This window comes from Pristiophorus japonicus, chromosome 6 (assembly GCF_044704955.1).
Source record: "Pristiophorus japonicus isolate sPriJap1 chromosome 6, sPriJap1.hap1, whole genome shotgun sequence".
Classification (NCBI taxonomy): domain Eukaryota; kingdom Metazoa; phylum Chordata; class Chondrichthyes; family Pristiophoridae; genus Pristiophorus; species Pristiophorus japonicus.
The window spans coordinates 243,007,234-243,034,740 of NC_091982.1; the positions used below are offsets into that span (position 1 = coordinate 243,007,234).

At 47.3% G+C, this 27,507-nt stretch overlaps 1 protein-coding gene and 1 pseudogene across 1 annotated transcript; one reads left to right on the forward strand and one right to left on the reverse strand.

The window, feature by feature from the left end:
- Positions 1–2,554: 2,554 nt before the first annotated feature.
- LOC139266281 (small ribosomal subunit protein eS8 pseudogene) lies at positions 2,555–4,262 on the reverse strand (annotated as a pseudogene).
- A 163-nt stretch (positions 4,263–4,425) lies between these two features.
- LOC139266013 (claudin-11-like) lies at positions 4,426–24,334 on the forward strand. The gene is made up of 3 exons (XM_070883756.1): positions 4,426–4,880; positions 18,885–19,049; positions 20,417–24,334. The coding sequence occupies exons 1-3, from the start codon at positions 4,655–4,657 to the stop codon at positions 20,659–20,661; spliced, it is 636 nt and encodes a 211-aa protein (XP_070739857.1). The 5' UTR covers positions 4,426–4,654; the 3' UTR covers positions 20,662–24,334.
- The last annotated feature ends 3,173 nt before the right edge of the window (positions 24,335–27,507 follow it).

Genomic DNA, 27,507 nt, shown 5'->3' on the forward strand with positions numbered 1-27,507 from the left:
TTATCTCACTGTTCTTTGTGGGAGCTTGCTGTGTGCAAATTGGCTGCCATGTTTTCTACATTACAACAGCGACTGCACTTCACAAAGTAATTCATTGGCTCTAAAGCTCTTTGGGACATCCTGAGGTTGTGAAATGCACTATAGAAATGCAAGTTTTTCTTTCCTGTTTAAGAATTCCCAGGATTCAGTCAGCCTCACTTATGATATTCAGAAACTACACTCCTGTTACTGATTTGTTTAGTTTGTTCCTGGAACATACATTTATTTCCCATCTCCAGTTATCATGCGGGATTAAGAGTCAATGGAATAGGAAATAGGGTGGGGTGCAAGCCCCCCAGTTTTCCAAACCACATTGAAATTTTAAATTGCCCCCAATATGCCGAGCCAGTCTGGCTAAGAAGGACAGGTTTCCTTCCCTCCCTGAAGCTCATTCGTGAACCAGTTGGGTTTTTACAACAATCCGACAGATTTCATTTTGAATTGTTTTCTGTTGCCTGCCCAGAAACTATGGGACGATCGTCGGCATCAGGAGAACTCCCCGCTATTCAAAACCTCCAAAAGGTGGGTTGCCAACCCTCCAGGTTTGGCCTGGAGTCTCCAGGAATTAATGATTGCTTGACAGGACACAGCTTCAAGCAAGCCGGGGAGGAATATCACTAAAAATAAATTGTGTGTCTCTTTTCTGAATGCTTCTGTTTATGAGTTGCACAATATTGAAGGTGGGGAATAAAGGATGTTTGATAATTTGTTGTTCGAATGCTGCGTTGTGAGGATTGTTTTGTCAATGGTGGGTGTGTAGGGGGCGGAGCCATTGGAGGCTGGAGGTCATGTGATGAAACCTCCAGGAACACATCCAACCAGAGTTGGCAACTCCAGAAAAACGGCGAGAAGATTCACCTGGTGCAACGTCACAAAGACATGGAGTTTCCTCAAGATATGCAGCAGACTGACACTGTTGGGTTCATCTGTGTGAGAAATACAGGCAGATCTCTGCCTTTACACAGGAGCCCCTCGGCAGGCAATACAAGGAGCATTATTCCCCTGCTGTCCTATTTGTGCTTTTCTTTATTCTTTCCTGGAATGTTGGCATCACTGGCAAGGCCAGCATTTATTGCCCATCCCTAATTGCCCTTGAGAAGGTAATGGTGAGCTGACTTCTTGAACTGCTGCAGTCCGTGTGGTGCAGTACAATGATACAACACTAGAGGGTGACAAAAGCCTTCAGGAGACTTGTTAAGCAACAATTCCTCACTCTCCATCCCCAAACCACAAGATGAGATGGTTCAAGGTGTGATAATTTAGATCGCAGCAGGAGTCAGTTTGCTGATATGTTGTACTTGAGAACAGTCCGAAATTAAAATCTGTGGAATTCCCGACCGCAGAGAGTTGTTGATGCCAGTTCATGGGCTATATTCAACAGGGAGTTAGATATGGCCCTTACGGCTAAGGTGAGAAAGCAGGAAAGGGTTACTGAGGGATTGATCAGCCATGATCTTATTGAATGGTGGTGCAGGCTTGAAGGGCCGAATGGCCTACTCCTGCACCTATTTTCTATGTTTCTATGTTTCTAATTAAAAATAAACATTTTATAAGTGAGGGAAAGTTACATTCATGTATTACCTTATCACATCTCAAAAATGTTTGACGGTTGCAACTACAATGAACCAGTGCCTTGTTGGGGAATGGCTATTCTGCACACAAAAAGATCCCACAAACAGCAATGAATGGCCAGTTAATCTATTTTTACTGGTGTTTTGAGATTTTAATGTTGGCCAGGATACGGGAGACAGTTCACCCTCATCTTCCAATATGCCGTGAGATCTTTAACATTCACCTGAGGGTTTAGACTGGGTCGTAACATCTGATCTGAAGGATGGCCCCTCCGGCAGGGCAGCACTCCTGCAGCCTGGATTTTGTGCTCAAGTTCCTGGAGTGGGTCTTTAACCAACCACCTTCCGAATCAGAGAGAGCGCTACCCACTGAGCCACAGCCGACACTTGAACACTTGAACATTTTGTGTTTTCCTTTGATATCACTCTCGCTTTGGAGCCAGAAGGTCATAGGTTCAAGCCCCGCTCCAGAGACTTGAGCACAAAATCTTGGCCGACACTCCCAGTGCAGGACAGAGGGAGTGCTGCACTGTCAGATGAGAAGTCTCGGCCCTCTCAAGTGCACGTAAAAGACCCAAGGCACTATCGAAAGAAAATCACGGGAGTCCTGGCCAATCAACCTCGTTTAAAAAATATAGGTTATCTGGTCATTATCATATCGCTGTTTGTGGGAGCTTGCTGTGCGCAAATTAGCTACCGCTTTTCCTACATTACAACAGTGACTGCACTTCAGAAAAGTACTTCATTGGTTGTAAAGCACTTTGGTGCATCCTGAGGTCGTGAAAAGCGCTATAGAAATGGAATTCCTTTCTTTCTTACAGTGTAACTCTGACACTGCAATATATTATGTTAAGTAGTACTCCTGTGATTCCATGTAACACGCTTGTTCTCTATTTTTTTGAGAGTGAAAAATGGTTTATTAATATTGCATTTTCTTTAAAGTACTATGTAAATTTGCCCTTCTTGGCACTGATCTTCCTCAGGTAGAATTCCAGCTCTTTTCCTTCAAGGACGTAGCCATCGGCTCTGCCACACTGACCAGGTCTTGCAGCTATGGAAGCAAGCAGTTTCCCCTGCTGGAATTGTTCTTCTAGCAGTTGGCTGATTTTTGCATTCTTTCTACGATCATCATATTTCTTCTGAATTTTCTTTGACCTCTTCTTGTTCAGAATTTCTTCCTCTTCAGGAGTTAGCTTTGCGCCCTTCTTCCAGCCGAGGGGAAGGGCAAAGTGAGACTCATACCACTGCCTGAAGGGAGTCATACATCATAGGCAGTCCCTCGAAATAGAGGAAGACTTGTTTCCACTCCAAAAGTGAATTCTCAGGTGACTGCACAGTCCAATACTGGAATTACAATCTCTGTCACAGGTGGGACAGTCGCTGAAGGAAAGGGTGGGTGGGGAGTCTGGTTTGACGCACGCTCCTTCTGCTGCCTGCGTTTCTTTTCTGCATGCTCTCGGCGACGAGACTCGAGGTGCTCAGCGCTCTCCCAGATGGTCTTCGTCCACTTAGGGTGGTCTTTGGTCAGGGACTCTCAGGTGTTGGTGGGGATGTTGCACGTTATCAAGGAGGCTTTGAGTGTGTCCTTGAAATGTTTCCTCTGCCCACCTGGGGCTCGCTTGCCGTGTAGGAGTTCCGAGTAGAGCGTTTGCTTTGGGAGTCTTGTGTCGGGCATGCGAGCAATGTGGCCCCGCCCAACGGAGCTGGTCGAGTTTGGTCAGTGCTTCGATGCTGGGGATGTTGGCCTGATCGAGAACACTAATGTTGGTGCGTCTGTCCTCCCAGGAGGTTTCCACGAGGTAGGAAAGGCCATCTGTCAGCTCAAGAACAACAACGCATCGGGAGCGGAACGAATCCCTGCTGAGGCACTAAAATATGGCAGAGAGGCACTATTGGCACGAATGCATGACCTTATCTCTCTCATCTGGAAGGAGGAGAGCATGCCGGGAGATCTCAGAGATGCAGTAATCATGACCATCTTTTAAAAAGCGGACAAGTCTGACTGCAGCAGCTACAGAGGAATCTCCCTGTTATCAGCCACTGGGAAAGTCATCGCTACAATCTTCTCCCTGTGGCTGAGGAGCTCCTCCCAGAGTCACAGTGCGGATTCCGTCCACTACGGGGTACAACGGACATGATCTTTATGGCGCGACAACTGCAAGAGAAATGCAGGGAACAGCACCAACCCTTGTTCATGGCCTTCTTTGACCCTTACAAAGGCCTTTGATGTTGTTAACCGCGAGGGATTATGGAGCGTCCTCCTCCATTTCGGCTGCCCCCAAAAGTTTGTCGCCATCCTCCGCCTGCTGAATTGAGTATTGTTGATCAAAACAATACAGGTGTTTACCAACGTTTTTGCCCTAACCAATTCGTTGTTGGAGGCATTGTAGACCGCATCAATGATCCTGGTCTTCCATGCTACATTCTGTGACCCCAGGAGGAATTTCCAGCATTTAACCTCAGTGCCCGGTATTTCTTATTTCCGCCACGGACTCTCACTGTGTGAATACGTCGTGATCCAATCTTGGTATTTGCAGCAGGACGTCCAAGTTCATACTTCCTCTTTTTGTGGAATGGCTTCCTTTTGCCTCCAGTTTTGCGCCGCTTGCGCCAATTGTTCCGAGAAGTACCCATTTTCAGGCGTCGATTGGAAATAACTGGAAACAGAAAAAAAAATCAGAAACATTTTCTTCTCCTTGCTGATTGGCGGAGAAAATTTCTGCGCGCGCCCCCGCCCCACGATAATTTCTGTAGTTTTGATTGGCTGGGAGAAGTTTTAGCCCAGACTTTCTCAGAGTTTGGTGTTGGACTCAACCTTCCTTTCTGCGAGTGTGCTGCTTGAAGAGTTTTGTTCCAGCAAGGAAACAGACAACAAAGGAGAGGGCTTTTTTTTTAATCTTGGAAACAAGCAGAGATTTTATTTTGGAAGCCCCTTGTGTTTCCTGAGAACACTTTGAGCCGGCGTCGAGTATTTTGTTCGAGAAACAGAATCTGTCTGAACTATTTTTCTGCCGTTTGAATTGCCCGGGTTGGCTGGAGACGGGATGCCTTCTGTGTGTCTGCATTCACTGGGCTTCGTGCTGGGTTCCCTGGGCTGGATAGGCATTCTGATCGCCACCGGCACCAAAGAGTGGGTTCAGAGCTGCTCGACCGGGGTGAGTGATTGCCGTCATTTCGGTGAGTTGAAACTACAGGGGCTGTGGACCGAGTGTTACCTCTCGACCGGAGCCTACCACTGCAAGACCCTATCCGACATCCTGAGAATGCCAGGTAACATCTATATGTTTCATTGTCCCAGGCCACCTTCTGTCTCTATCTCTCTCATTTGTGTCTCTAATTCCCCATTTCCATGTAAACTTTTAAGCATTAATTCCCTTCACCTTTATTCCCGCATCTTCATTTTTTTAATATAATTCTCCCACTCTCTGTCTCAATTTCCTTCGCCTCCTCCTATCTAATCTTACCATTTTGTTGCTTGAGTTTTCTTTACTCCACTCTCTGTCGCCTTCCTCCCTCCTCTCGTTTCTCCTTCAGTTAGTTCCAACTTTAAATTAATGTTCCGTCCCCATCTGGTTCCTTACTTTCCCCGAGTGATTTCGAATCATCATCGTTGTCTTTGAATCTAAAGATTGTAGAAACTAACTTTTGCCTCTGTCTGACATTTCACTCTTTTACCTGATGTATTAACCCATTTTATCCTCAATGGGTTAAGATTATGGGTGCAGAATTTAATGCACACGTTTCCCTTAATCCTCCCTGTGCTATTCTAGCATTGAATGATTTCAAGATCATTACTCTGTATTTCAGTCTCGATTCCAGGTCAGAGGCCGTTGCAGTTTGCCGTGAATGACATTTCCCAAAGAGAGCCATCATCATTGACACTCGCCCAGCATTGAGCAGCGATAAAGGATTTATCAAACGTTCTTTCTAAATATTCTTAAATCACATCCCACCATTCAGGTCCTGATATTTCTCTCAGTAAGTGTCAGCCGCGATTCAGTGGGCAGCACTCTCTCGCCTCTGAATGAGAAAGTCGTGGGTTCAATCCCACTGCAGAGACTTGAGCACAAAAATCCGAGCTGACACTGCCTGTGCAGTGCTGAGGGCGTGCTGCACTGTCTTACGGATGGGACGTTAAAGCGAGATCCTGTCTGCCCTCTCAAGTGGGCGTCAAAGATCTCATGGCCACTATTCGAAGAAAAGCAGGGGAGCTCTCGCCGGTGCCCTGGGTCAATATATCCCTCTACCAACATCACTAAAAGACAGATGATCTGGTCATTATCACATTTCTGATGGTTGGAGCTTGCTGTGCGCAAATTGTTTGCCGCGTTTCCTCCATTATAATCGTGACTACACTTCGATAGTACTTCATTGGCTGTAAATTGCTTTGGGACGCCTTGAGGTTGTGAAAGGCGCTATAGAAATGCAAGTTGTTCCTTTTATATAATGTATTTTCTGTTGATCTTGGGTTACTGCTGTTCAGAATTTTAGGTGCAAGATCTGCAGATTACAAAAATGTAAGCATGATTCTGAAGTTCTGGTTTCTGAAACAAAGACTATTTTATTCTGCTTCTGTCTGTCTCAGATGGGAGCAAATGGGAGCTGTTGCAGATATCAAGGGTTTCAAAGGATTTTCAGCAGTTCAAACACCTCAAACCCCGATCCCATCCGTGTCTTGCCCCTAACCTGCCCACGGCCAATTTTCACTTGAAATATGGGATCCATCGCGTGAATCTAGGGTTGTGTAATTCTCACAGCTCCCTGAGATTTCTCATTACCGCTTGTGCTGATAAATCACTTTACAAGCAGATCAGATTCCTTTCTTTTGTTTGGGCAATATTGGCAGAATATTGCAATAGTCCAAAGGGCAATAATTGGCAATGGGTAGGGCATCACCAAGTCCCACCTTGGTCTCTCCCCCTACGCATCTGGCACCCTCTCCTCATTCAAGCAGCTCACTTTGTCCCACCCCTCTCACCCCTTTCGAATCCTCATTGTCTATTGTTCCCCCGTTTTAATTCTCCCTGAGATATCCATCGCTCCGTTTTTCCCTCAACCTCTGCACTCAGTGAATTCTCGTACTCGGTGATTTCAATTGCTATCTCAACTCCCCTCGCCCTCGATCCTCAGATCCTACTGCTGTCCTGTCCTTCCTAAATCTCTCCCTCCATACATGCTCTGCTACTCATATTCAGAGACATCTCACCACTCCCGCGGCCTCTCGACTCCCGTGGTATCAATCACAGACAAGGCCACCTCCGACCAATTTCGTGCGTCACTCACCAACAATATCCCCTTGCAACCCTCACTTCCTTCTGCATCCAACCCTGGAAAAAAATTCCCCTTCCCCGCCACCTCCCGAAATTGCTTACAACTCTTTTGGGGGCAAACATAAACATTAAATCACGTGCCCCCCGATCTGGGGGACACTCCAAACATTTCGCAAGGCCCTTTTTTTTTAGGGCATTAAAATTCCATATTTTGCAAGTGCCCCCTATAAAAGGGGAGGGGGACACTAAAAAAAACACCGGCAATTAAAACAAATTAAACTTTAAAACATAAAATCAAATTAAAATTTGGTTGCCGGGGATGATGATGCACTCCAGTCCCTCCGGCGCCCACCTCTCGCGGAAGGCCGCGAGCGTACCGGTGGACACCGCGTGCTCCATCTCTAAGGACACCCTGGCCCGGATGTAGGCGTGGAAGAGAGGCAGGCAGTCAGGCTGAACGACCCCCTCGACCGCCCGCTGCCTGGACCGGCTGATGGCACCCTTGGCCGTGCCCAGGAGCAGTCCTATGAGGAGGCCCTCGGACCTACCCGCTCTCCTCCGCACAGGGTGCCCAAAGATCAGGAGCGTGGGACTGAAGTGCAGCCAGAAATTGAGGAGCAGCCCCTTTAAATAATGAAACCGAAATTGCTTACAACTGTATTTTCAAACTCCCAGCTGCCTAGCAATTGGATCTCTGTCAACCATGGATATCTCTGCCTCTGTTGATCTGCTCAATCATTCCCTGACCTCCACCTTTGATGCCCGTGTCAGCAAACAAACTTTTACCCTCTCCCATCATGGTAGTTCCCCTTAGCATGGCCTGCACCTTCACTCCCTCAAGTCCAAGTGGCACAGACTTGGGCAGATCTGGTGCACAACCAGTTTAGCTGTCCATCGCCAGACTTGGCTGTACAACACCGAGCGCAGTCAGGCTTCTATAATTCTTCTCTGCCAATATTTCTCACTATTTCATCCTGGTGAGCAAAGATGGCCTACAGCTTCTCTTCTACAATATCAACCATCCTCTTAAACCACTCCCCCGCCCCCTCCACCCTCGCCTCCAACAAGTCCAAGGAGCTCATGACCTTCTGTGTCACCAAGATGCAGTCCACCCATTCAGCAACTTTTCTGTTTCCCCTAGCCCACCAAACCAAACCTCGCCCCTCAGGGTCCCCCCCTGCCCTAGTCCTGGACTCCAGTCTTTCTCCAGGTTTTGCCCCATCTCCCATCATCTGAGCTCATCTCGTCCATGAGACCCACCTCCTCCTTCCTCAACTCTATTCCCATTGGACTGCTGTCCACCCACCTTCCCTTCCCGACTCCCCATGCTAGCTGACATTGGAAATGGTTCCCTCCTCTCAGATTCTGTTCCGCACTCACTTTCAAAATCACCCCCATTCTGGAAAAGAAACCTCTGATTTTGCAAATTCCCACCTGATCTCCAACCTTGCTTTCCTCTTCCAAATCCTTGAATGGGTTGTTGCTTCTCAAATCCGTGCCCATCTTTCCTGCAACTCCATGTTTGAATCCTTCCAATTATGGCTTCACCCAACCCTCAGCATCGAAATGGCAAAAACCAAAATCACAAATGACAATTTCTGTGACGGTGATGCATTACCTCTACTTGTCCCCCTCAGCCTCTCTGCTGCCTATGATATGGTTGACCACACCATCTTCCACCAATGCCCCTTCTCCATTGTCCAGCTCAGTGGGACTTCCCTTGCTTGCTTTCCTCTCTTGACTAAATGATTGTAGCCAGAGCATCTCATTCAATGGCTTCTCTTCACGCCCCCGTACCGTTATCTCTGGAGCACACGTAAGGACTGATCCTTCGATCCCTCCTTTTCCTCATCTACATGATGTTCCTTGGTGAATAATCCACAAACATGGGGTCAACCTCTACATGACGACATCCAGCTCTACCTCTCCACCGCTTCTCTCGACCCCAACACTGCCTCAGTGTTGTTAGACTGCTTGTCCGACATCCAGTCATGGGTGAGCCACAATGTGCTCCTGGCCACAGTTGCAGACCAGTTGCAGTGACCTGTTCAACACTGAGATGAGCTCCTGACACCATATCCCCTCCATCAGAAAGACCGCCTACTTTCAGCTCTTTAACATCATACGTTGCCACGCCTACCTCACCCCACCTGCTGCTGAACCACTTGTTGGTGCCTTTATTACCTCCAGACTCGACTATGTCTCCTCCTATCTTCCATCGTCTTTGAACCTCAGCTCATCCAAAGCTCTGCTGCCATCGTCTCCCCTGTGCTCGCTGACCGACGCTGTGTTCGTCCTTGTGTTCAATTTCCTCAACTCCCCCTATATTTGTAACCTCCTCCGACCCGCCAAGATATCTCTGTTCTTCTGAATCTGGGTTTTTGTTCTCCACCATTGGCGGTCGTGATTTCAGCCGTCTGGGCTTTAAGCTCTGGAATTCCCCCCACCCACCCTTAATCTGTTGGCCTCTCTGCCTTCTTCTCTTACTTTAAGACTGTCCTTAAACTAACTTGTGTTTATATAGCGTCTTTAACGCAGAGAGTCATTGAAAGGCGCGTCTCAGACAGCTCTGTGTTTGGACATTAGCCGCCCCTCGAACATCGCTCCGGTGAAGACACTTCAGTCATTTTTCTATGTTAATAGCGCTCTATAAATGCATGTTATTTATCTCCGCGCGAATTAGTGAAATAGAAAAAAAAACTTCCTTGGGGTGAATGTTCACTCTTAACACGAGGCGGAATAAGGACATTAGCAGATCTCTGACATCATTGGAAATGAAAATCAGGCAGGATGTAACTCGGGCGGGTGTAAAATGGTGTGTGTGTGATGCTGTGTATGTGTTAATGTGTGTATATTGGTATGTGTATGTGTGTGTTTGATGGGGGGGTGTTGCTGTGTGTTCTGATGGTGTGTTTAATGGGTGTGTGTGTGATGGGGGGGAGGAGTGTGTGATGTGTGTGTGTGATGGGTGTGTGTGTGTGATGGGGGAAGGTGTGTGTGACGGGTGTGTGTGATGTGTGTGTGAGTGTGATGGAGGTGGGAGAGGTGTGTGTGATGGGGGGAGGTGTGTGTGATGGGTGTGTGTGTGATAGGTGTGTGATGGGGGGAGGTGTGTGTGATGTGTATGTGTGATGGGTGTGTGTGTGATGGGGGGAGGGGTGTGTGATGTGCGTGTGTGTGATGGGTGTGTGTGTGATGGGGGGGTGCGGGAGGTGTGTATGATGGGGGAGATGTGTGTGATGGGTGTGTGTGTGATGGGTGTGTGTGTGTGATGGGGGGAGGTGTGTATGATGTGTGTGTGATGGGGAGGTGTGTGTGAAGGGTGTGTGTGATGGGTATGTGTGTGATGGGGGGAGGTGTGTGTGATTTGTGTGTGTGTGATGGGTGTGTGTGGTGTGTGTAGTGGGCGGGAGGTGTGTGTAATGGGGGAGGTGTGTGTGATGTGTGTGTGATGTGTGTGTAATGGGGGAGGTGTGTGTGATGTGTGTGTGTGAGATGGGGTGTGCGTGTGTGTGTGATGGGGGAAGGTGTGTGTGATGGGTGTGTGTGTGTGATGGAGGGGAGGTGTGTGTGAGATGGGTTTGTGTGATGGGGATGGGGGAGGTGTGTGTGATGGGTATGTGTGTGTGTGTGTGTGTGATGGGGTGTTTGTGATGGGGGGGGGGGCGTGATGGGTGTGTGTGATGGGGTGTGTGTGTGTTGGTATGTCTGTTGGTGCGACACTCTCTATTACAATCTCGCTCTGTTCCACTGCCTGAACCGACAGTCACACTCCTCACTCTGCACCCAGCGAAGCCATGGCTGGGACAAACCAACAGACAACCCATGGTGTATCGGGGGAGTCCAGAGCAAGGGGCTTCAACACAAGGTCGCCAATAACAGATCAAATAATGCATTTCGGAGGAATTTCTTTACACAGGGAGTGGTGAGAATGTGGAACGCGCTGCCACATGGATTGCTGCATTTAAGGGGAGGCTTGACGCAATATGAGGGAGAAGGGAAGACAACGATATGGGTCAGTGTGGGCAGAGACACTTAGAGAGACCGGGTGGGCCGAATGTTGAGCAAGGATGTCGGATATGTCTGAACTAAATCATCCGCAGCCGATACAAACTAACAGTCACAGTCCCGCAAGGAACAAGTCATGTCCTAAACTAGAACGCGTGATAAAGTAAGAACTTGCATTTATATAGCGCCTTTCACAGCCTCAGGCCGTTCCAAACGCTCAACAGCCAATGGAGTGTAGTCACTGTTGTAATGGAGGGAACGCGGCAGCCAACTTGCGCACAGCAAGCTCCCACAAACAGCAAGCTGATAATGTCCAGATAATCTGGGGTTTTTTTAAGAGATGTTGGTTCAGGGATAAATACTGGCTCAGGACACCGGGGAGAACGCAACTGATCTTCTTTGAAATAGTGTCCATGGGATATTTTACGTGCACCTGAGAGAGCAGACGGGGCCTCGGTTTAACGTCTCATTCGAAAGACAGCACCACCGCCTAGTGTTCGCCTAAGTTCGTGTGCTCCAGTCTCAGTGGGGTTTTGAACCCACGACCTTCTGACTCAGAGGCGAGAGTGCGATCGCCATCTCCCTCTGGTCTCTGTCTTTTTGTTTTGCTGCTAAAAGCACCGTTGTGTTCACGAAGGCCGGACCAGCTGTGTGTGGAAAGCCCCATCGCTGGCTTCCAGCGGAGCTCTCCAGCCATAATCCCGCCAAGGAGTGCCCGCGACAGATAAAGTAATAACTCTCGACCCTTTCGATTCGTCGCAGTTCACAGTCATTATTCCAGGGGGTGTATCTGTGGGTCAAGGTAATGATGGCACCGTGTGTGAGAGGGCTGTGGTTCCCTTCAATGTTTTTGCAGCTGTTGTTGTTTAATCCGTGAAAGACTGCGAGCAGCTGGGTTCTGTACTGTACAAACGGAGGAAATCAGGCAAACAGAAGAGGCTTAAAGAGGCAAGGTCTTGGTGAAACAAAAGAATGTTCGGCAAACTTTTGTTTCTCTTCCTTGTTTGTTTGCAAGTAAACAATTAAGTCATTATGACATTATGCTGTTGACATGAGATGGAAATCCTGGTCACTTCTCTCCCTCCAACAAGAAATATACTTTGTCAAACACAATGCTCCTTTAATCAAAACCATTGCACCAGCTGTCATTCCAATCCAGACAGGAGCAATGTGAAGATCAGGTTTGTTCTACTGTCGCGGGTTTTTATATTACAGTGCCTTTCAAATGTGTTCCCCATCTGTTTGTCTGGCTGACTTTCTCTCTCTTCATTTCACTCTGTCTTTCGGCTTGTTTCTTTTCCCATTTTTCTGTCTCCTTTTCTCTCTCCTCTCTATATCCCTCGCTTTCTCTTCCTCTCTCTACCCTTCTTGCTATCTCTCCCTTTCTTTGTCCTTCTTTACATATCTGTCCCTCTGACCCGCTCCATCTATCTCTCTGCTTGTCTCCCTTTGTGTCTCACTTTCTTTGTCACTCGATTTCCCTTGTTTCTCTCTGTCCCTCTTTCTATCTCTTGCCCGTCTCTCTTTCTGTCCTTCTCTGTTTTTCTGCTTCTCTTTTTCGCTCTCTTTCCTCTTCCTTTCTCGCTCTGTCTCGTTCTCTCACACTGTTTCTTTCTCTCTCGCTGTCTCTTCCTCTTTTTCTTTCTCTCTGTCTCTTCCTCTCTGTTTCTTTTTCTCTTTCTCTGTCTCTTTCTCTGTCTGTCGCTTTCTCTCTTTCTTTCTCTCTGTCCCTTTCTCGTTCTATTTTTTCCTGTTTCTCTCCGTCTCTTTCTCTTTTTCTGTCTCTCTCTCTGTCTCTTCCTCTGTCTGTGTTTCTTTTTCTCTTTGTCTGTCGCTTTCTCTCTCTCTTTCTCTCTCTTTCTTCCTGTTTCTCTGGCTCTTTCTCTCTTTCTGTCTCTTTCTCTTTCTGTCTCTTTCGCTCTGTCTCTTTCTCTCTATTTCTTCCTGTTTCTCTCTGGCTCTTTCTCTCTTTCTGTCTCTTTCACTCTGTTTCTTCCTGTTTCTCTCTGGCTCTTTCTCTCTTTCTGTCTCTTTCTCTCTCTGTCTCTTTCTCTCTGGCTCTTTCTCTCTTTCTGTCTCTTTCTCTCACTGTCTCTTTCTCTACATTATTATATGTTGTTGTTGTACATTATAACAAAAAGTACTTCATTACCTGTAAAGTGCTTTGGGACACCCTGAGGTCAGAAAAGGTGCTATATAAATACAAATTTATTCTCTTTCCTCTCCCCATCCACCGCACCTATCCCCAATCGCGCCAAGCAGAATCTCACTGCAGAGATTGAAGATTGATGTCTGTGTTCTGATACAGGAGCTGATTTTTCCCTTTTCAAACTTAACCAACTTTCCCATCACTGAGATCTGAGTGAAACGAGCCTGACAGGGAAAGGGCAGCCCCCGCATCAATGGGGTGAACTTAAAGCTCAGTGTTTGGAGCAGAGGCTGTTCAAACCTTCATCCTCAGTGACTTGACGCCAGCCTTTTCCTCCAGCACATAGTTTAGGGGTTTTACCAAAAGTGCATTTAATGTATGTGCCTAAAAGAGTAGCAGCACCTGTGATTGATCAGCGATCTCTGCTGGACAACAGTCGCCGATTTTACCTCTGAATGAGATTGCCAGCCAGAGCTGAAAGAGACTGGAGAAGCTGGGATTGTTCTCCTTGGAGCAGAGAAGGTTACAGGGAGATTTAATAGAGGTGTTCAAAATTCTGAGGAGCTTTGATAGAATAGATAAGGAGAAACCGTTACCACTGGCAGCAGGGAAGGTAACCAGACAACACGGATTTGAAGTGGAGGTCAAGAGAATGCTTTTTCACGCAGCGAGTTGTTGTGATCTGGAACGCGCTGCCTGAAAGGGCGGTGGAAGCAGATTCTAATAGTAACTTTCAAAAAGGAATCGGATAAATACTTGAAAAGGAAAAAATACAGGGCTATAGGGAAAGAGCAGGGAATGGAACCAATTGGATCGCTCTTTCAGAGAGCCGGCACAGGCACGATGGGCCGAATGGCCTCCTTCTGTGCTGCATGATCCGATGATTTGTTGAGTTTGGGGCACCTATTCACTAGGGGCTGAATGGAGACAGCAGAAATTACACCGGGAACCTCGCATCCAACAGCTACGGGGAGATTGCACGCATAATTCTGCAATTGTATAGACAGTGTCTGACCCACTCGCCCAGTGTATGAAAGGTCAGTGTGTGACCCAATGTCCCAGTGTGTGAAAGGTCAATGTGTGACACACTGTCCCAGAGCGTGAAAGGTCAGTGTGTGACCCAATGTCCCAGTCTGTGAAAGGTCAGTGTGTGACACACCGTCCCAGAGTGTGAAAGGTCAGTGTGTGACCCAGTGTCCCAGAGTGTGAAAGGTCAGTGTGTGACCCACTGTCCCAGAATGTGAAAGGTCCACTGTTCCAGAGTGTGAAAGGTCAGTGTGTGACCCATTGTCCCAGAGTGTGAAAGGTCAGTGTGTGACCCACTGTCCCAGAGTGTGAAAGGTCAGTGTGTGACCCACTGTTCCAGAGTGTGAAAGGTCAGTGTGTGACCCAATGTCCCAGAGTGTGAAAGGTCAGTGTGTGGCCCAGTGTCCCAGAGTGTGAAAGGTCAGTGTGTGACCCACTGTCCCAGAGTGTGAAAGGTCAGTGTGTGACCCACTGTCTCAGAGTGTGAAAGGTCAGTGTGTGACCCAGTGTCCCAGAGTGTGAAAGGTCATTGTGTGACCCACTGTCCCAGAGTGTGAAAGGTCAGTGTGTGACCCAGTGTCCCAGAGTGTGAAAGGTCATTGTGTGACCCACTGTCCCAGAGTGTGAAAGGTCAGTGTGTGACCCACTGTCCCAGAGTGTGAAAGGTCAGTGTGTGACCCACTGTCCCAGAGTGTGAAAGGTCAGTGTGTGACCCACTGACCCAGAGTGTGAAAGGTCAGCGTGTGACCCAGTGTCCCATAGTGTGAAAGGTCAGTGTGTGACCCACTGCCCCATTGTGTGTGAAGCAACACTGTCTGTTCCAATGTCCCAGTGTGTGAAAGGACAGTATCTGACTCAATGTCGCAGAGTGTGAAAGGACAGTGTCTGACCCAATGTTCCAGTGTGTGAAAGGACAGTATCTGAATCAATGTCCCAGTGTGTGAAAGGTCGGTGTGTGACCCACTGTCCCAGAATGTGAAGGGATAGTGTCTGACCCAATGTCCCAATGTGTGAAAGGTCAGTGTCTGACCCAATGTCCCAATGTGTGAAAGGACAGTGTCTGACCCAATGCCCCAGTGTGTGAAAGGACTGTGTGCTACTCACTGTCCCATCCTATCCCATGGAGCCAAGATTCTTACAGTGACCCATCCTCTTCCCAATGTGGCTCTGACTCCTCCACCACACCCCTCCTCCCCCATCCGCAATATAAAGGACAAGTTAGCAACATATGACAACAGAACCTATCCCCGGGATCATGCTAATGCCTTCAACATGATCACAGCCAGCACTTTAAATCCTGAATTCTCGGTAGTCACATCCTGTTTCTGCCTTATCATTGAACAGGATATGTGCTGGAGCTGGATGAGTCAGACAATCCTGGGATTTCCTTTCTTGGCATGGAATGTCTTCCTTCTGTACATCCAGGGCAAACCTGTCAAGCCTCAAACATTTACAGCAAAAAGCATTACATAACACTTAGCCCTTGCGGGGGGGCTAGGGTGTGGGGGGGTGTGAGGGTGTGGGGGGGAATCATTGATGTTTTGCTTGATCAATCATACTAGCTGGAAGAACCTAACCATACAAATACCAATGGCTCAATGGATAGCACCCTTGCCTCTGAGTCAGAATGTTGTGGGTTTAAGACCCACTCCAGAGACTTGAGCACAAAATCCAGGCTGACATTCCAGTGCAGTGCTGAGGGAGCACTGCACTGTCCGGAGGTCGTTTTTCAGATGAGACGTTAAACCGAGGCCCCGTCTGCTCTCTCAAGTGGATACAAAAGATCCCATGGCACTATTTGAAAAAAGAGCAAGGGAGCTCTTATTTATGGCAAACATTCATCCTTCAAACAACATCACTAAAAACAGATTATCCGGTCATTATCACATTGCTGTTTGAGGGAGCTTGCTGTGCACAAATTGGCTGCCACCTTTCCTACATTACAACAGTGACTACACTTTAAGAAAGTATTTCAATGGCTGTAAAGTGCTTTGGGATGTCCGGTGGTCGTGAAAGGCGCTACAGAAATGCAAGCCATAGGCACTGGGCAACCTGCCCCCCCCCCCCCCTCCACCGCCTCTTGATTGCTAGTCCAGTAACATAACCAAACAGCCAAATAACTGTTCTTCATGACTGAGCCGGGATTGTCAGGCCATGTAAGATGATATTTTTACATGGAGAGGGACCACGGTCAAACACGATCCTGTGCTCACCCAAAGCTCTGATTTTCCAGTAATCGCCACTGGAGAGAGAATGGGATCCCAGGACAGATTAGGCACCCATTGGAACTGAGGGCAATAGCACTGGAAGCAGTGTGGAGAGAGGGAGTGAGGGTGTTGCAACTTGCCCCCGCCTCCACCCCCCTTGAACTTACCATTCCTTTGAATCTGGCTTTCTATGTATTCCTTACTTCACCCGACCATTGGCAGCCATGCCTGCAGCAGCCAAGGGCCCAGGCACTGGAGTACATTAGCACAGTGGTTATGTTACTGGATTAGTAATCAAGAGACTGGGACTAAGGATCTGGAGACTAGGGAGCATTGTGCCCTGTTTGGGGGTGTTAACAACCGCGAGGCGCGATTTCCTGCGCCAGGCGTAAAAGTCCCACCCCGCAAACTAAATTCAAGTTACTGGTCCTTGCAGCAAGTGGAGCGCAAAATATCGCACTGCACTTGCTGTGTGGGGCGCGAGCAGGACTGAAGGGATCAGTGAGGGGCGCGGCACTATGTGGTGGGACGCATAGCGCTGTTGCGTAGATAGGGCCCTCCCCTTCATTAAAGGGTTCCTACCTGGACCACCGGGGAGCGGGGGGTACCGTGGTATCAGCACGACACACAAGCAGAGTGCTGGGCTGGAAAAGCGCGGCACGGACCCCGCGATTCAACATCCAGCAGTCCGCGACCGGTAAGTCGGCCAATTTTTTTTTCAAATCGTGATCCCCCTTTGAAATGTTGCCCCGCGAGTGGCCTACAGCCCGGCATGCACCCTCTGAAGCTATCGCGGGCATTGTCCAGCACAGCTTCATGGGGCACATCCGAATTTTCACTCCGGGGTGAAAACAGATCGCTGCGCACGGTGGTGGCGTCATCCTCGCTGGCACAACGGAGCGGGGTCGCTACCGGTTATCCCTGCCGCTAAACTCCCGCCGAATTTCGTGGGAGTCGTTAGAAGCATACCGCCCAGGCGAAAAGTCATTTGTGCCCGGTCAGCGTCCACAGGGGGTGCTAGCAAGTGGCACAATTGCCTCGAATTTCTATCTCAAGGAGTTCAAATCCCATCACAGTATCTGGGGGAATTTAAATTCCGTTAATTAAATAAATCTGGAACCAAAAGCTCGTATCAGTAATGGTGACCATGAAACTACCGGATTATCATAAAACCCATCCTTTAGGGAAGGAAATCTGGTCCTTACCCGGTCTGGCCCAGATGTGACTCCAGACCAACAGCAATGTGATTGACTGTTAACTGTGCTCTTAACAGACTAGTGTGGCACTCAGTTGTATAAGGTTGCTCACCATCACTTTCTCGAGGGCAATTAGGGATGGGCAATAAATGCTGGCCTTGCCAGCGATGCCCACATTACATGAATTAATTTTTATAAAATTTCCCCCTTAAACTATTCTGCCTTTACACCTCCCTCTTTAACCAAGCTTAAAGCTGTCGTAAAAACCTACTGGTTCACTAATGTGCTTTAGGGAAGGAAACCTGCCGTCCTTACTCAGTCTGGCCTATTTATGACTCCAGTCCCAAACCAACGTGGTTGACTCTTAACTACCCTCTGACATCCGACCAGAAACAGTGGTGTATGCAGAATCCATAATAGCTTTTAAAAGGAAAGGAGATAAATATTTGGAAAAGAAAAATGTAAAAGGGGTTATAGAAAAGGCACTGGAACGGGACTAAGGGAAAAGAATCATAGAACGATACAGGACAGAAGGAGGCCATTTGGCCCATCGTGCCTGTGCCAGCTCTTTGGACGAGCAATCCAATTAGTGCCACTCTCCTGCTCTTTCCCCACAGCCCAGCAAATGTTTCCTTTTCAATAATATAGCCAATTCCCTTCTGAAGTAACTATTGAATCTGCTTCCACCATCCATTCAGGCAGCACATTCCAGATCATAATCACTCACTGCATTAAAATAAATTCTCCTCATCTCCCCCCTGACTATTTTGTCAATTACCTTAAATCTGCGTCCTCTGCTTTCTGATCCTCCTACCAGTGGAAACAACTTCTCCCTATTTACTCTGTCAAAATCCCTTGTAATTTTGAATACCTCTATTAAATCTCCCCTTAACCTTCTCTGCTCTGAGGAGAGAAAAACCCCAGCTTATTCAGTCTCTCCACACTGCTGAAGTCCCTGATACCATTCTAGTAAATCTCTTCTGCACCCTCTCCAAAGCTTAATAAAGTGTGGTGCCCAGAGTTGGACACAATACCCCAGCTGAGGCCTAACCAATGATTTATAAAGATTTACATAACCACTTTGGTTTTGTACTCTATGCCTCAATTTATAAATCCAAGGATCCTGTATACTTTTTTTAACAACCTTCCCCACTTGGGCTGCCACCTTCATGAATGTTCGGAGAGCTGGCACAGGCACGATGGGCTGAATGACCATCTTCGGTGCTTTAAAATTCAATCATTACTCTGATTTTATGCTCCTTGATTTTTAACGGCCATTAAGAACAGGTTCAGTTTCCTCAGCCTCTCTTAAGATCATCAGTGGCCTAAAACATTGTCATCTCTGTTGCTCTTCTGTCAATGACCTCCACCACCTCTGTAACGGGTGTTTAAATACGGTCTTCTTTTTCCTCGCACAGCCTACCTGCAGACCAGCCGAGCCTTGATGATCACCGCCTCCATCCTGGGACTGCCCGCGATTCTCCTCGTTCTCACCGCGTTACCGTGCATGCGCCTCGGAACCGAGTCCCATTCTTCCAAATACAAGCGATCCTTGCTGGGCGCCATTCTCCTCATATTGTTAGGTAAGGAGCAGAGTGCCAGACCGCCACGGCGGCTGGTTATCAGACGGGACGGCACGAATCAGCACATGGTAGATAGTTATGGAGCGGACACCTCCCACACCCCAACCCTCTCTGGTTATGGACAAGCCCTCTGCTGACTCAGGGAGAAAAGGAAAAGGAGGGCAAAAAAAGCTCTTTGGCGGTTGTGCAAAAAGGGCAATAATGATTGACCGTCCATTGATGTTTTCCATGGACAAGATAGGCGGGGTGTAAAACGGGTAACTGATTAGTACACACTGGGTGATAGTCACTGGTGAAAACCACTTGAGATGGGGCTGGGTTCAGCTGTGAGGTAACACACCCAATATCTTTCTCTGGGATCTGGGTTTGAATTCAGAGTAGAATGAAAGCGTGTAGATCGATTCTCTGTTAGCCCAGACATGAAACCAGTGCGGAGCAATCTCACTCAAGTTTTAACGTGGCTGTTGGTCCAGAGCACAAACTGTCAGTAGTTTTGCATAGATTTGACAACATCAATCAGAGAGACCTGAGGCAGAAATCAGGAGCGGAGTATTCAGGGCAGAATATCCTAGTTCCATTGTCAAAGGAGCAATTTCTCACCTGTGTCTTCCCTCTGGTGTACGATGCTGGTTCTAAATCTGTTGATGGGCTTGGATACTGGCCATTCCTTTCACTTGGTCCTAACTGGACCTGTATTTGGTGTCAGCTGTGGCTCAATGGGTAGCACGCTCGCCTCTGAGTCAGAAGGCCATCAGTTCATAATCCCACTCCAGAGACTTGAGCACAAAATATCGACTGATGCTCCCAGTGCAGTACTGAGAGAGCGCTACACTATCGAAAGGGCAGTAATGAGTGGGCGCTGCACTGTTGGACGGGCAGTACTGAGGGAGAGTTGCACTGTCAGAGGTGCCGTCTTTCAGATGAGATGTTAAACCAAGGCCGCATCTACCCTCTCAAGTGGATGTAAAAGATCACATGACATTATTTCAAAGAAGAGCAGGGGAGTTCTCCCCAGTGACCTGGGCCAATATATATCCCTCAGATAATCAACATAATTAAAAACACATTATCTTGGCATCGTTGCATTGCTGTTTATGGGAGCTTGCTGTGCCACTTTTCCCTACATTACAACAGTGACTACACTACAAGAAAAGTACTTAAATGGCTGTAAAGCACTTTGGGACATCCTGAGGTTGTGAAAGGCGCTAAATAAATGCAAGTCTTTTCTTTTTTTTCCTTTATAAGGTCCCTGTTGGACAGGGAATGAAAGAGTTGGGACAGGAGGTGGGTTTGCAAATGGCCATCTCTCAGAGGTCGTGAAAGGCGCTATATAAATGCAACTCCTTTCTTCTGTTTATGTCTTACAGCACTCTGTGCCACAGTCGCCACTATCTGGTTCCCCGTGGGAGTCCACCAGGAAGAATACCTCTTCAACTTTGGCTACTCGCTCTTCGTGGGTTGGATAGGCACTGTGCTCTGCCTGTTTGGGGGGGTGGTGATCGCCTGCTGCACCGGTCCTTCACCGCGGCATCAGGAGAACCGCTATTACTACGCTTCTCAAGGCTCCTCCTCCACGACTAACCCAACACACGCTAAGAGCGCGCACGTCTAAGGAGCAAGTGTGCATCTGGAGAAACCCCAGCAAATCACGCGTCAAGGGACCCATGGCAAAAGTCAACCTTTAGATACACTCTTTCCTGAATTGAAGGAGATTGGAGACTGAAGTTATACTTGGTGTTGGACAGAAAAAGCAACCCTCATTTGTGATTTTTTTTATTATTGTTGGTCTTTGCCTGGATCATGTTAAATTATGAAACTCATCAACTCTTGCCTCAGTAAGAAATAGGTCCAATGTTATGTGTGCAGAAGCAAGGATCTGCTTAGATGTGTCAGGTTATGGTTTTGAGACGGAACAAAGATAAATAGTTATTGATTGGTCACTGATCTAAGCTGGACTTACCTCACCAGCAGAGTATAAGAGGCGGAGCACAGGTTAGTGACTCAAACATGGTTACTTTGCCTCTCATTCCCCATCAAAATTAGGACTGATCTTCAAAGCTAAATTAAATCTGAAAATATTCTGGTGATCTTTACATAGTGCCAGCTCCTTGTGGGCCATGTGTCCTGTAATTCCGTTCTGTACCAGCTAGTTCTCAAATTAATTTTCATTACAATGTAGCTTCAATACAAAGCAAGGGGAAAATCAGGATTGATGGGTCCACGAGGAGACGGAACAGTGGCTGGAAACCTGAACCCAAAACTGCTGCAGAGTCAAATTCAAAAGGTTGGTAAATATTGTCCAGGGTGTTCGGAGTAAGAAGGGAAGTCAACTAGAACTGATTCACCCAAAGGATAATCGAATTGTTGAACGAGTTACACGGTGAGGACATTGAAGTGGACAATGTAAATTGGGCCAGGAGAATTGGATGGATTGAGGGATATCATGAGCAGGAGATAGGTAGGGTTGGCTTCCTTGCAATCCTCCCACATCATGCACTATTTTACCCTTAGGCTATGCAGATTTCCTTTCTTGTTAAGTCCATTTTTTTGTTGTATATATTTGTGTGAAAATGCACCAAACATAAAAATGGTTAGACCGTTTTTGCCAAAGAATAAAGAAATCGATTGAAATCAAAGGGTATGCAATCTTGGGCGATAATCTGGCTGAGTAGATGTCCACCCTTTAGAGAACCCATTCAATTTTCAATCGATTGAAATCAAAGGTTGGACGATCCACTTATAGAATCATAGAGCTTTATGGCACAGAAGGAGGCCATTTGGCCCATCAAGTCTATGCCGGCCGAAAAAGAGCTATCCAGCCTAATCCCACTTTCCAGCTCTTGGTCCGTAGCCTTATAGGTTACAGCACTTCAAGTGCTTATCCAAGTACTTTTAAATGTGATGAGGGTTTCTGCCTCTACCACCCATTCAGGCAGTGAGTTCCAGCCCCCCACCTAGGTGAAAAACTTACTCCCCCAACTCCCCTCTAATCCTTCTACCAATTACTTTAAATCTATGACCCCGGTTACTGATCTCTCTGCTAAGGGATACAGGTCCTTCCTATCCACTCTATCTAAGCCCTCATAATTTTATGCACCTCAATAAAATCTCCCCTCAGCCTCCTCTGTTCCAAAGAAAACAATGCCAGCCTATCCAGTCTTTCCTCATAGCTAAAATTCTCCAGTCCTGGCAAGATCCACGTATCCTTCACGAAATAGCGAGAACAAAAATCTGCCCAATGTTTCTGGAGCAATGCAATCCCTTGGTCCTACAAATGTTTCCAAGTTTAACGTGGGAAAGAAATAAACACGAAAACTGGTAACTGTTTGTGGCTTAAATAAAAACAGAAAATGCTGGAAACACTCAGCACGTCAGGCAGCACCTGTGTAGAGAGAAACAGAGTTAAAATTTCAGATCAATGACCTTTCGTCAGAATAATTATTTCCAGCATTTTAAGAACATAAGAACATATGAAATAGGAGCAGGAGTAGGCCATATGGCCCCTCGAGCCTGCTCCGCCATTTAATATGATCATGGCAGATCCAATCATGGACTCAGGTCCATTTCCCTGCCTGCTTCCCATAACACCTTATTCCCTTCTCAGTTAAGAAACTATCCATCTCTGTCTTAAATTTATTCAATGCCCCAGCTTCCATAGCCCTCTGAGGCAGCGAATTCCACAGATTTACAGCCCTCTGTTTATATTTCAGATTTACAGCATCCACAGCATTTTGCTTTGTATAACTATTTGTGGCTTGTGGATTCTGGGTAATGTCTGCCAGATTCGAAAGTTGTTACCCAATGCTTCAGTGAAATGACAGCCATAGACTAAGAATATACTGTGGCACCAATATCTGTGCTGATGTTCCCAGATCTAAAGGTAGAAACATGCCCAAGTAAACAACATCTCTGATTGACTAGGTTTGGGACATCTTAATAGAGCTCTTTATAGTTTAGCAAAAGCTGAATCACACTCTTCATGCTTGGTGCATTTTCACATAAAACTTGTTTCAAAAATTGAGTTAACAATCACTGGTTGGGCCTCAGTTGGAGTAATGTGTTCAATTCTGGGTACCATATTTGAGGAAGCATGTTCAAAGCCTTGGAGAGGGTGCAGAGTAGATTTACTAGAATTATATCAGGGATGAGCGACTTCAGTTATGTAGAGTGACTGGAGAAGCTTCTCCTTAGAGCAGAGAATGTTAAGGGAGATTTAATTGATGCTTTCAAAATTATAAAGGAGTTTAAAATAAGGAGAAAACAGGTTTCCAGAGGCAGGAGGGTCAGTAACCAGAGGACACAGATTTAAGATAATTGGCAAAAGAACCAGAGGGGGAATACGGAGAATATTTTTTTACGCAGCGAGTTGTGATCTGGAATGCGCTGCATGAAATGGGGATGAAAGCAGATTCAGTAATAACTTTCAAAAGGGAATTGGATATATACTTGAAAAAAAAAACATTGCAGGGCTATGGGGAGAGAGCAGGGGGAGTAAGATTACTTGGATACTCTTTCAAAGAGCTGGCACAGGCACAATGGGCTGAATGGCCACCTTCAGTGCTGTAGGATTCTATGAACAAGAAAAATAGTCTCCACAGTCTACAGTTTATAATGTGGACAAAGGAATTTAGAATGGGAATATAAAAATAAGGACAGAGTGTATGACTTGCTAATGGGGACTGAATTCTCATCCTTGTTTACAAATCCCTCCAGGACCTCACCCTTCCCTATCTCTGTAATCTCCTTCAGCCTCACAACTCCCCGAGATGTCCACGTTCCTCAAATTCTGCCCTCTTGAGCATCCCTGATTATAATCGCTCAACCATTGGTGGCCTTGCCTTCAGCTGCCTCGGCCCCACGCTCTGGAATTCCCTCCCTAAACCTCTCCACCTCTCTTTCCTCCTTTAAGACGCTCCATAAAACCTACCTCTTTGACCAGGTCTGCCATATTTTCTTCTTATGTGGCTCGGTGTCAAATTTATTTGTTTTGTCTTATAACACTCCTGTTCCGCCTTGGGACGTTTTACTATGTTAAAGGCGCTATATAAATACAAGTTGTAGTTGTTGTTGAATTACATTTACTTGCCCTGGTACAAATATCCACAGCCCTGTAACCCCACTTCACCCGAAGACCACACCTTCCCTTGACTCCCCGCCTCCAACATCACAGAACAACGACTAGTTAACATGATCTTTAATCTTGTTCCCAATTATATATGTACACAGCTTATTTTTGAAAGAAGTTAATTTGATATTGCTTTTCCTAGCAGACTGTTCCACATATCTATTACTTTGGGTGGGAGGAGGGTGGGAATGGGGGTGGGGTCAGGGACAAACTGGTTTTCTGTGGAATTACTGTCTGTTAGCGACCAATGTATTGTGAATAAATGAAAACACAAGATTTACACTGGTGATTACAGGTGATCGAGCACAGTACGAATGAGGCCCCTGAAAGGAGAGTTGCACTGGTTTGCAAAGCAGCAGTTAGTTACATCTGGCTAAACTGATGCTGGAAGATGATTAATCTTCATAGCAGAAATGTTATTGTCTGTAAAAGGGGTCCATAAACTTTGCAATATGCCACAATGTGATTGTGGATAAGAATCAAGGTAACAAATTACTTGGGTGTGAACAGAGTGAGAGTCTAAAGATATCACATCACACAGTTGAGCTATTGAAATGTAAACTAGTCAAACCATCTTTCCATAAATAATCTGCTCACTGGATGTATGATTATATCATTAAAAAAAGAAATCGCCAATCTGCTCTGTCAGTTAACTCTGTGTAAGTGCTTGGTGGGGCAATGTTTAGAGGTTTGGGTTTAATTTTTATCTCTTCGGTGTCAAAGGGACAATAGTGCAAAACACCCAGAGTTCTAAAGACAATGATCGCAGGACTATGAGGCGAGGCTGAGCTTGAGGGGGTGACATGACATGTCCCAGCCTTTTGAAACGGTGCAGCGCTGGTTACCCAGTCAAGCCTTCCACAATGGGCTGGCCTAATAAATATGGCCGGGTAGAATTTCACTTCCACCAGAAACAGGTGGCACCTTACCGTTTTCCTGTGTTTTTACCGCCCCAGTCGATGCGGTGGCCTCTTGCGTGAAATTCAGCTCTGTCTTTTTTTTCCGAGCGGGACGGAAGTCGATCATAATGGGGGTGGAAGTGGGGTGGAGAGCAGAAGATCAGTCATAAGACGGGCGGAAATTGAGTGGCCCGGGCGGAGTGGCCTCAGCCATCAGTCGATCAGCGTAGTGCTGATGACATCATCACGCTGGCGCGTCACCATGTCTCTCCGCTTCACTTAACGGGGAGGGCCACTGCGAGCTCTGTGATTATTTTAGTTCGGCCCATTGGGCCACCAGCGAAGGGTTTGGGCCTGGCCAGCGGCCGGGCACCCAAGAGGGGGTGCCAGGCTCTGTTGGCGGCCCGGCTGAACCCAGCGGCAGAATTGCCGGTTCGACCTGGCAGTTGGCCGATAAAAAAAAATAAGATGACGGCTGCGCCCTCCCCTTTAATGGTGGTCACACCATCATTTTACGGCGGGCACAAGATTTTTTTTAGGTGAACTTTACTTGCGGTGCGGGAGATCGGCAGTGCACGCTTTGATGGCGGGAGCAATGGGACGGAAGTGGGGACCGCCAGAAAAACCACTGAGAATTCCGTGAGCAGCGGCCATTCGATAAAAAAATCGGCATTTGACACCGCCACGTGGTCGCCACTTTCCGGTAGTAAACAGCCTTATCAGGAGGCTGAATTTTGGCCCCGGGGCTTTTTTAGAAGTAGAGGGCCTTGGAAATATCATTCACAGAAACCTAATAGGCTGGGTCGAATGTCTGGAGCTTGCAAGCTTGGACACACCTGACTTCGAGAACATCACCTTCACAAACCCCAGAGATCCTGCAGAGAAAATAAATATCAAAGTCCGCAACATTGCTAATTCTACATTGGCCTGTGCGCGGAATTGCTCGATGCTTCGGGCAGCCTTATTTGACTCCAAGCTACAGTGTCAGTTTGGCACAGTGGTTAGCACTCTTGCCTCTGAGTTAGAAATTTGTGGATTCAAATCCCCCACTCCAGAGACTCGAGCACAAAAATCTAGGCCAACTGTCCCAATGCCAGTGCTGAGGGAATGCTGCATTGTCGGAGATGCCGTCTTTCGGATTTGACATCGAACAGAGGCCCCGTCTACCTGTTCAGGTGGGTGTAAAAAGATCTCATTGCACTATTTGAAGAAAAGCAGTGAGATTATCCCTCAACCAACATGAGTAAAACACATGGCAGGGGGGCGGGGGGCGGGGGGGGGGGGGTGAAATTCCTTTGCGCCCCATTTGGGGGCGGAAATTCGGCCCCGCTGGAAACATTCAGGATACCGCTTCCAAAAGGAAGTGGAATGCAAAATAACACGCTCCACTTCCTTTCTGGGGCAGTAGTGGGGCGGACGGGGCAGAACGTAGCCCTGGGCACTGGGCTGCAGAGGACAGGCTCTTCCCTACATTAAAGGGAAGAGCCCGAGCTGCAAACCCTACAGTGATGAAACGTGCCTCCATGGACCACCAGGGAGCAGGGGTTGCCGTGCTGGCTGACCCATCACAGCATGGATCCCATGATCAGGGCGCCAAAAAACAGCAACATTTTTTTTTCAATGGCCTACTTCTCCCCTTTAAGTATCGCCCCGCAAGCGGCCGGTCGCCCAGTTCACGCCCCCTGAAGCTGTCGCTGGCAGCTTCAGGGGGCAATACCAAATTCAGGGTCCGGGGTGATAACAAGACACTGCGCACGGTGATGCTAGCATAGCGGTGTGGGGTGCTATGGGATACCATCGCTGCTGAACTCCTGCGGCGCCGTGCCCGGGCTAAAGGTCATTTGCACCCCGCCCCCCAGGAGGTGCAAACGACACGAATTTCTAGGCCAATTATATTGTCATTTAATCTCATTGCTGTTTGTGGGAGCTTGCTGTGAGCAAATTGGCTGCTCCATTTGCCTACATTACCACAAGTACATAATTGGCTGCGACGCGCTTTAGCACACTGTTATATAAATGCAAGTTCTTTCTTTCTCGTGTTCAGGAAACATTAATACCATTCTGGAATGCGTTTTCTCCAGTTTCTTTTCTGCAATCATCTAGTTGCAAATGTGACTGACAATCCCTCAGAGAGTTATGTCTTTTTTCACCTTTCCTTACTTAAGATTCCTAAAAAGTCTATTACAACATACACACAGATAAAAGTGCTGGAGTTAAAGGACAGAGGGGGAGGGGACCCTCTGCTTTCATTAATCTGACTACGACTCATAGAAACATTGAAAATAGGTGCAGGAGTAGGCCATTCGGCCCTTCGAGCCTGCACCACCATTCAATAAGATCATGGCTGATCATTCAGCTCAGTACCCCTTTCCTGTTTTCTCTCCATACCCCTTGATCCCTTTAGCCTTAAGGGCCATATCTAACTCCCTCTTGA

What these genes read in the sequence shown, in the direction of transcription:
- LOC139266013 (XM_070883756.1), top strand. Translation starts at nt 4,655, where the DNA reads ATGCCTTCTGTGTGTCTGCATTCACTGGGCTTCGTGCTGGGTTCCCTG. An exon ending in CGACATCCTGAGAATGCCAG is followed by an intron (nt 4,881 to 18,884) that starts GTAACATCTATA and finishes TTCCTCGCACAG; the next exon opens with CCTACCTGCAGACCAGCCGA. An exon ending in CATTCTCCTCATATTGTTAG is followed by an intron (nt 19,050 to 20,416) that starts GTAAGGAGCAGA and finishes TATGTCTTACAG; the next exon opens with CACTCTGTGCCACAGTCGCC.